Source organism: Cryptomeria japonica, chromosome 8, assembly GCF_030272615.1.
Source record: "Cryptomeria japonica chromosome 8, Sugi_1.0, whole genome shotgun sequence".
Taxonomy (NCBI): Eukaryota; Viridiplantae; Streptophyta; class Pinopsida; order Cupressales; family Cupressaceae; genus Cryptomeria; species Cryptomeria japonica.
Window position 1 is genome coordinate 482,351,072 of NC_081412.1, and position 9,823 is coordinate 482,360,894.

Here is a 9,823-nt window from a genome sequence, read left to right on the forward strand (position 1 = left end):
ATTTAGCTAAAATCACCCTGGACGGTCCTCCTTGATTTCTATCTAGCATGTTAAAATTTGAGCACTCAAATGCTCAATGGCCTTCTTCCCCACACCTAAAACAAGTGAATGGTCTCCTTTGGCTTTCCCATCCTCTACCGCCACCATAACCTCTTCCTCTTTGAAACCCTCGTCCTCATTGTAGATTAGAGGATTCTGGGCGGGTATCATCTTGCTTCTCTACTCCTTGGGATGAATCTCCCCTACCATAACTTGAACCGCCACGTGAAGGAGATGAAGTACCCCTTCTTCCTCTATTCCTTTGAAAATACTGTCTGTTTTGCTTTTCTTTTGCCTTTAGAGCTAGCTGATAGGCCTCTTCCATACTGTCGATCCGGTGCATGCTTAATTCATCCTGAATTGAAAACTTCAATCCATTTACATACCTAGCAGCCATTTGTTCATCAGATTCTTGATGCTCAACCTGAATGGACAACTGGTAAAATTCATCTGTGTAATCTTATACAGTAGATAAGTTTTGCTTCAGATTTTGAAATCTGCGAAACAGAGTTTGTGCATAGTCTAAAGGCAAAAATTTTTCTCTTAATTTCTTTTCCATCTTGCTCCAGGTTTTGATCTTCTCTTTTCTTTTCCTTGTTCGCTCCTTTTGTAGATGATCCCACCAAATCATTGCATGACCCTTTAACTCAATGCATGCAAACTTAACTTTTTTTTCCTCTGTCATAGATTTCCACTCAAAAAATTTCTCCATCTCATTCAACCAATCAATCAGCTCCTCTAGTTTAATACTACCTGCATATTTTGAAACTTCAACTTTAATTCCTTCATTCTTCCCTTCTATTGCCTTAAGCATCCTCTCTTCAAAATTTCCATGATTTACTGGTTCTTCTTCAAACTCTTCAAACTGATCTGTATCTCCTTCATCCGAACCTTCATCAGAATTATCTTCCCTTTGCCTTAGTCTCTGATTTTCCATTATATTCGTGAGCTCTACAACCTGCCTTTGGAGGTTTTGCATGTCTCTATGCATCTGAGCAAGACCTCTTCCTCTTCCTCTCCCAACCATCTTCTTGCTCTGATACCAGATGATGTAGCTAGTTAAAACATAACCAATATAACAAAGAATAATCAGAAATAAACACAAGTCTAGATCAAATGTTCTTCATTATTCTTCTGCAACTCCAACCATTCTGCCATTACAATGAAAAAGCCCCTATTTTAAACAATCACCAAAAATTTCCTTTTTGGGCAGATTTTTACAAAATTTGAAAATTGCCATTTAAGGAAATTTTCAAATCTATCCCAAAAATCATGAAATCTTCTAGAAATCTAGAAAACATTCCTACGACACAAAAAAACAACTTTCTAATCTCAAAAAGATAACGAGCTCAAAATTAACTAAAAAACCAACTTTCTAAAAAACCGAAAAAAAGAGTAAAAGCCAATTTTGAGGCCTTAGATGAAGGAATTCGGCCCTAAAAATTTGAAGTTTTGGGGGCCCTACCGAACTTGGTTTGTCGGCAATTCAATCACTCCTCAAGATCTACGTCCACGTAAAATTTCAGTCCAATCGGACAACCGAGTCAAAAGTTATGACCCCGTGAAGTCCCTGCGTCAATTGAATATTAAAGGGGTCTTAAAGTAATTATTATCTAGCAATAGTTGATTAGCCTTAGTTGTAGAATTTAACAATGTTGTTCCAACTATGGGATATACTTTATCTTATATTTCTCTTTAGTATTTTTTTTAATTTGTCCCACATTCATAACATGGGTTGTCTTATGTACTTGTAATCATAATATCATATATAAGAAATCTTTTGCTTCTTATTTTATTAATGAATATCTTGGTATTCTTTATGTGCTAGATTTTCATAATAGATTTGCTTTTACAACTTAGCAAGAATTACATACATGTTAAAAATAATTTAAATTATTTAGTTCTAACCTTGAAACAATTCATGGTGTCGGTTAGGGTTAGATGTGCTAAAGCATAAAAAAATTCCCAACCCTGATTTTAACCTTTAAAAATCCTTAACCCTAAACTAAAAACAAATTTCAAGGTCTAGAGTTAGAGTGCACTGCAGCATACAGAAAATATATTCCTACTTAAATCTTAATTATTGTTCTGGGTTAGGGTTAGGGTGCTTAATACTTGTAGAAAATTCTTATAGCTGTAAATTGTAAAAATTTCAAGGTTTAAGGTTAGGGTTAGAGCATACAGTTTAATTAAATCTGAACCTTAACCCAAACCTTGGAAAAATTTTAGGTCTATGATTAGGGTTTGGGTAAAAGTAAGGTTTAAAATGAATAATAACTTTAAAAAAAATTAAAAACCCTTTTAAGTGGGTACAAGATGTGAAGCTACTGACAGTAGAGTTGATCTGGTCGAATGTGATGTTGCTGTTGGAATTAATTTTACATCTGTACTTGTAGTTAATATAGTCTATAAATAAAATGATCATGTTCGTTTTTATTATTATTTAATGATGTTGCTCGTATTATGTTGTTGGTTGTGGTAGTGTGTGGGAATTTCCCTCGAGGTAGTTGCAGGGTGGTTGATGGAAGAGGCTTTTATAAAGCTAATGCAAACAATGTAAAATAGATCCCATGAAATCAGTAAATATATTTTTTGTATTCTCTTGCAATCATGTTGTAATCTAGAATTTTGTATGCTCTTATAGTTTTCAATAGTTGCTCCGTGAAATGTGGTCAAACTGTCAACTTTTGTTGTTTGAAACTGCCTTGGAATAAGTGCTACAAAAATGAGGAAAATGACCCAGAAATTGAATCAAGAAAAATGCAGGATGATTTAATTACACTTATTGACCAAAAAATCAATTTGACCATTTAATTCAAAACTCAAGATTTTTTGGCAAAAAATTTGGTGGCAGAATAGACTGCTGATTAATAGCAATTTATTGTTATTTTTTACCAATTTTTGTAACTATGCATGATGAAATGTAATATTGACCAAGAAGATGCTTGATGCAAAATATAGTTATTTACAATTTTTAAATTTTACAATATTTGTCCTACCTTCTTGCCTAAATTTTGAAAAACAGTTGAAGACAATCTACTAACGTGTGACTTGAATAAATGAGGGGATACAAACTGCATACCACATCTGCAGCTAATATTTGGATTTCTTAGTCCATTGATAGGGATAAAACATAGAATAATTAAATAAGTGTTACTATGGATACAGAAATTGGATTTCTAGTGGACAGTGTTATCGTATTACATCATCCATTGTGAAAATTCAAAGACAAATTTCTGTCATATATTTCTTAATGAGTGGATATTTCTGTTTAAGGGCAACAAAGCCCTCAAATTAGTTAAAAGTAGAATAAATTTTTCTGTTTGTTATGTTCTCATTATTGAATTCATTGAAGCTTTGTCAACTTTTCTAGTTTTCCTTTGTTTTCTTGAAATGTCTACATGATTTGAAGGGTCTTATTTTTTGAGTGTGCTGACTGTTTGTGAATGATGGTTTTCCACAGGTTTGTGTTTCCACTACAAATCGGAACTTTCCTGGGAGAATGGGTCATAAGGAGGGTCAAATCTATTTGGCTTCTCCATACACAGCAGCAGCATCAGCTCTCACTGGATTTGTTACTGATCCAAGAGATTTCTTATAGATATAAATGAAACCTTTATATTTAAGATAAAGTTTTATGGGTTTCAAATCTAGCCACGGCATATAATTTTCTTTAAGACGACTACAGTGTCGGTACAGGAAACAAAATGTTTATTTATATTCTGCAACAAAAGTTTGGCGGTATTGTATTATTTATCTTATGTGTCCCTGACTTTTTCAATGGCTATTAAATTATGTATTTCTTGTTTTATGCTTATTTATCTCACTTGCAAGGTCTAATTTTTCTGCAGACTAGATGCCTTCTTCACATTTGATGGGTTTTCCCAAAGTATTAAAGACTTTTTGACGGGTGGGGGCTAACTCTGTGAGGAACTTGTTTATCTACTTCAACTTTTGTGGATAGTTGATTTTGTATCAGCAAATTTTCTTTCTCTTCCTTACTCTACACTGACATAATATCAACTAAGAAAATGATGATTGACACATCTTTCATATCATTTGGTAGGCACTCTTTTTTATACATATTTGCCATGAGATACTCAACCTAACACTTTTTTTCTGCTAAAGATAGGTTTGAGCCAAATTCACAAATATCCAAGCAAGAGTATGCAAGCATTCTTGTGCCAAAAGAACCGTAAATAAGATTTAGAAGTATCGTAGATGAAAGTGTGACAATTCTTTTGCCAATGAAACTAATGAACAATGTGAAAAAATTGTTCATTGATGAACATAATCGTTCCTTTGCCATGAAAAATTGATTAAGATAAATTTTGAAAATGTTCGTAGGTTGCTGCTAGTCACTTCCCTTGAGAGCAACATAGAGTTGGGTTAATGGTTTATGCTTCAACTAGACATTTTGGAGACTTTCTACTGCTCTCAAGCTAAAGCAATATTAGTTCTTATGAGGGCTTGTTATGTTTGATACCGTGAGACCATAATGTACACCTTGAAAGCAAATGCAAAAGAAAAGAACTATGCACTTGCACAAGACTGGAGCTCAGCACATACATTAGTAAACTAAACATAAAAATATGTAACTTTGAAATGCACATACAGTGCAATTATCACTATTGGAGCACTCATTTTGTTCATATAAAAGAAATATTCTTAACAATGAGAGGTAAATACTTCCACCATTCCATACAAAGCTCATTAATTTGGCACATCATCACTTCCATCTTATAGCAAAGGTTGGGTTTACCCTGAACTTGGTCATGAGTTCAAAATGTAGGATTACAAAATTTGAGAAATTGTAAAGTCAAGTCAAAACAGGATCTTCCTCTTGGACTCTAAAAGGGATCTTATATGCCAAATTGATAGCCAGCTTGGTCAATGACTAAAACTACTCACCTTTACTGTACTTAAATTTTATTTATGTATTCACGCTATTCACAATGTGTTAAATTAAATTAATAGTTGTATGCAATTATTATAGCACATTAAAAGAGAGTCAATATAGAAAATACAAATTCAGTTAAAGTATTTTTTTTTTTTAATAAAAGTGGATATACCACAGAAATATATTAATATATAATTTTTTTTTTTAACAAGGTATCCGATTCAATGAGCACTGAAGGGAAAGAACCAATAAGAAAACCTTTCAGTATTGCTCAAAAATCACAAAGCCTACCTACCCATTACAAAAGCCTCATGGGCACATTCCACCAAAATCCCATCCCATATTACATAATATTTTCATTAGACACAAAAGAAGTTGCCATGAGAGGCATACAAGCATAACCTGCCATTCTAATCATTAGGAAAGTCAGCATCCACCAAAAAACTGAAAAATCAACAACAAAAAAGTCGACCACGAACCACCCCTGCCTATAAAGAACAAGTCTCCAAGCCACTGATTAGCATGAGACAAAGAACAAGAAGAGAAACCACTACAAGTGAGCCTGCCAAGACAAAAAAAATAAGCAAACACAGGATAATCCATATAAGGAGGGGATGTTGTAAACCTGATGGAACCAAAATGAGGCCAAGCCAAAGAATAGCTCATAGAAATAGCCAAGTTAGCAAAAGAGAGATGAGAAACCACCACATATACCAAACCACCTGCAATTTTCAAGGCCCCGAAGACAACCACCATCTTCCAAGCCTTAACAAAATCATTCAAATGAAGCAGATCATCTTAACATATGAGAAGAGCCGCCAGAATAAAGGAGAGAAAAGCATGGAAAAAGAACAACCAAAGCTCGTATATAAGCCAAACCAAGTGAGAGAGACCATCATGAATACAACCATGGCAAAGCACGATACAACACAAAAGAACCAACATATTGAAGCATAATTACAAAACTCACTTGCCAAGGGAATGAACAAAGCACAACCAAACATAATTACTCAATCAAGCAAGCAGACTGCAAACCATGATAAAGATAGCTGCCAAAAAAATGATTGACCGATACAACATCACGAAAAAGTTGTCGCAAGCCAACTTACTCAGGCTTATCACACCATGATTACCAAATCAAGTAGCCAATTGCGAATCAAGCTAAAGAAATGCCAACTCATAATAATGAATAGATGAAATAAGAGCGTGTGCGGGCAACAAATCTATGATTAACCAGATAAACCCCAAGCGTCAAAACTATGATTAACCAAATAAACCCAATTTGCCACACAGATGAAGTTCAAGCACCCACCACATTCAAAAAAGCAGAACTTGTCGTAAATGTCATCATCAAAGAAAGTTACCATCCTCCTTAATGTGATGAAGATAAGGAAAGCTTCCCACCATGATAACCAAAACAAAAACAGCCAACCTGCAGAACAAAGTGCCCACTAATAATAATAACCAAGTGTGAGGGCATCAAAGCCTGAGAAAGATAAACTAAATCCGACTTGACAAACAAGATACAAACCGTATGGATGAAGCTCCATGACCCTCCTTACTCGTTGAGGAAATACTTACCGAGTATGCCATCAACAAAAATGTTGTCATAAGGCCAGACAACACCCTCCCTAATGTAATACACGAAAGAAAATCCACAACCAACAAGAAATGTGATGAAAGTCACAGATCGCAAACAATCAAAAAGGAAAACCAACCAACCAAAGAAAAGATCAACCCATCAAAGATTAGAATACACCTGCCATACTAAATCAAACAAGAGACCCTTGATCCCAAACTTCAACCAAAGGAAAACTTAAAAAAGAACACTAATGCAAGAAGAGGGAATATCCCAAGGGGAGACTTCCAAATACTAAACACTTTCAACTACAGCGTTATTAGCAAGATAATCAGCAATACAATTTATTTCCCTATAGCAACGAGATATAGTAAAAGTAGTAAAAAACTTCAATTGAGCAAAAATTCGATCTAAAAGGTATTGTAAGTGCCAGGAAACACATTTCTTATTAGAGACCGATTGAAAGACCAACATTGAAACCCCTTCAATGATAATATCCTTAATGCCCAAAGAGATGGCTTAATCTAGACCAAAAGATAAAGCATGAAATTCAGCAGAATTGTTGGAACCAACACCGATAAATTTACACAGCTTTGACAATCTTAAAATTGTGATAAAAAAGAACAGCTCCAATCCCCGACTTTCCCAGATTACCCTTAGCAGCCCCATCAAAATTTAATTTAAATGAGAATTGCGGAGGAGACCATTTAGCAAGCCTATGCTTGGCAAGAGAGGATGAGCCTGATGCTACAGCCCCATAAGATGGAATGACTCGAAGTGATTTCCATTTCCATGTCACCCAATTATCCCAATGAGAAAATGAGCACAAATGATCCAATTTTTTATAAATGTAAGAAAGCACCACCTCAGAAATGGAGGATTGAATCCTATCAAGCACATCCAACAATGAAGTTGATTTATGCTTGAAAATTGAAGAGTTCCTCTCAAGCTAGATGTTCCAAATGACAATAGAAGGAGCAACAACCCAAAGAGGAGTAAAATGATGATGAATACAACAAAGACCAAGCCAAAAAATGAGACAATAAATTAGGACCAATGGCAGAAGACCATCCAAGCATACCAAACAACCAGTACCAACAATCCAAAGCAAACGGGCAATGCAGAAAAACATGATCCATGGATTCCATATAGAAACCACAAAACACACAAGAAAAGACCGCAATAATCCCAAGCCTATCTAATCTCATCCCAGTGAGACTCTATCTTGAACTGTGAGCCAAGCAAAAGAACCAGTTTTAGGAAGACAAGTCGAATGCCAAAAGAGCTAAGAAGGCCAAGGGGAGAAAGAAGAGGAATGAGACAAGACCTTGTACCCCTCCTTTACAAAATAAGAACCTGAAGCACTCCTAGTCCAAACCAAAGCATCATCCCAATCTTGAAACACAAGAAATCTCTTTTCAAGCTCCTATTCATAAGCAACTTTGAGGTCTTTACTAATGGGCAAAAAATCAATAGATTTCCATCAAAAAACAAGATAAGGACCCGAAGTATCAATATTATAATTGTCAGCAATAAAAACACCCCAGAGACCAAAAAGGATATCAGACAAAGGAGACCAATCCCAAATGGAAGATAAGGCAGCATGACCATTCCAAACTTCATCCCAAAACCGAGCCTTCTTCCCATTATGAACTACCCAAGAGAGGTGAGGAAGGATAACCAATGTGCAACTAACAATAAAATTTCAAAAAGTTGATCCTTTCGAGAGAGATGAGGCTGTGAAAAGCTATTCTCTAGGAGCCCCCCTCAAATACTTAGCAAACATAATGGAAGCCCATTTACTAAAAGGGTCCATTTATAGTTTCCAGATAAATTTAGCCCCCAAGGCTTTGTTTTGAGAAACTAAGTCTTTGATACCCGACCCCCCCAACTCCTTAGGAAGACACACCCTATCCCAAGCTAAAAGAGGAATCTTCTTTTTACCCCCAATGTTATCATTCCAAAGAAAGGATCTTAAAGACACTTTGAGATCATGAACAACCTTGGGAGGAGTTTTCAAAACAGAGATCAAATAAATAGGAATGGCATTAAGCACTGACTTAATCAGAAGAATTTTACCAGCTAAAGTGAGCCATTTATGATTCCAAGAAGAAATTCTAGAAGATATCGCATGAACCACTTTATCCCAAAACATTGTCTTATCTGAACCAACAAAAAAAGGAATGCCTAAATACTTACAAGGGAAGGAACCCACTTGAAAACCCCAAAAACGAGTCAATCGTTTCTTAACCAGAGGGGAAACATTTAGAAAAAACACCTTTGATTTAAGACTATTAACTTTCTACCCAGAAAAGGAAGAGTAGTCATCTATAATCTTTTTGATAACTCTGGCCTCTACCAGAGAGGCTGAACCAAATAAGAGAGTATCATCCGCAAAAAGACAATGGGATTGCGAAGTAGGATACCCATCAATTTTAATACCACTCCATGGACCTGAAGATCTAGCATCAGAAATAGCCCTACTTAAAGCCTCAGCTAGAAGTATAAACAAAAAGGGGGAAAGAGGGTCCCCTTGCCTAACCCCTCGAGAGGAAGAGAAAAAAATAGTAGGAGAACCATTAAGAAAAACTGAAAAACGAGCAAAAGAAATGCAGGAAAGGACCCATTTAACCCAACTATAAGCAAACCCAAAGCGATTCAGAACAGAAACTAAGGAATGCTAGTCAACCTGATCATACGCTTTAAGCATATCAAGTTTAAGAATCATAGTCTGAGTCTTTTGAAGTGAAATGGAATATAGAATCTCATGTGCAACAATTGCACCCTCTGAAGTCTCCCTTACAGGAACAAAACCACCCTGATCGATAGACACAATCCTAGGAAGGAGCTTAGCCAACCTAACTGAAATTGTCTTAGTAATCATTTTTATACAAAGTATTATAAAGAGCAATAGGATGAAAATCAGAGAAAGAGTTAGGATTGTCCACCTTAGGAATAATGGCAATAAGAGTAGTGTTTAGCTCTTTCAAAATAGTTATATTCCGCCTAGACTCTTCAAGGGCTAATAAAACATCATTCCCCACAAAGTCCCAACATTTCTGAAAAAACAAAGTCGTGAACCCATCCGGCCCCGGAGCCTTCTCCTGATGCATGGAAAAGATCACCTCTCTTAATTCGTCAATAGTAAAAGGAGCCATAAGCATCTTATTATCATCCTTATTAATAAGAGGAGGGACTGAATTAACAAAATTATTATCTAAAGAGATTGACTCAGTAGACAGCAAAGACTTAAAAAATGTAACAACCTCTGAAGCAATTTCACCATCATTAGATAGACAATTCCC

General features: G+C 35.6%; 1 protein-coding gene across 3 annotated transcripts in view; it reads left to right on the forward strand.

The window, feature by feature from the left end:
* LOC131077288 (3-isopropylmalate dehydratase large subunit, chloroplastic) overlaps nt 1-3,856 on the forward strand; it is a 249,189-nt gene extending 245,333 nt beyond the window's left edge. For all 3 annotated transcript variants that reach the window (XM_059209671.1, XM_059209672.1, XM_059209670.1), the window contains one exon: nt 3,503-3,856. In XM_059209671.1, coding sequence (XP_059065654.1) covers nt 3,503-3,640 — 138 coding nt within the window. In that variant the 3' untranslated portion in view covers nt 3,641-3,856. The remainder of the gene's footprint in view (nt 1-3,502) is intronic.
* The last annotated feature ends 5,967 nt before the right edge of the window (nt 3,857-9,823 follow it).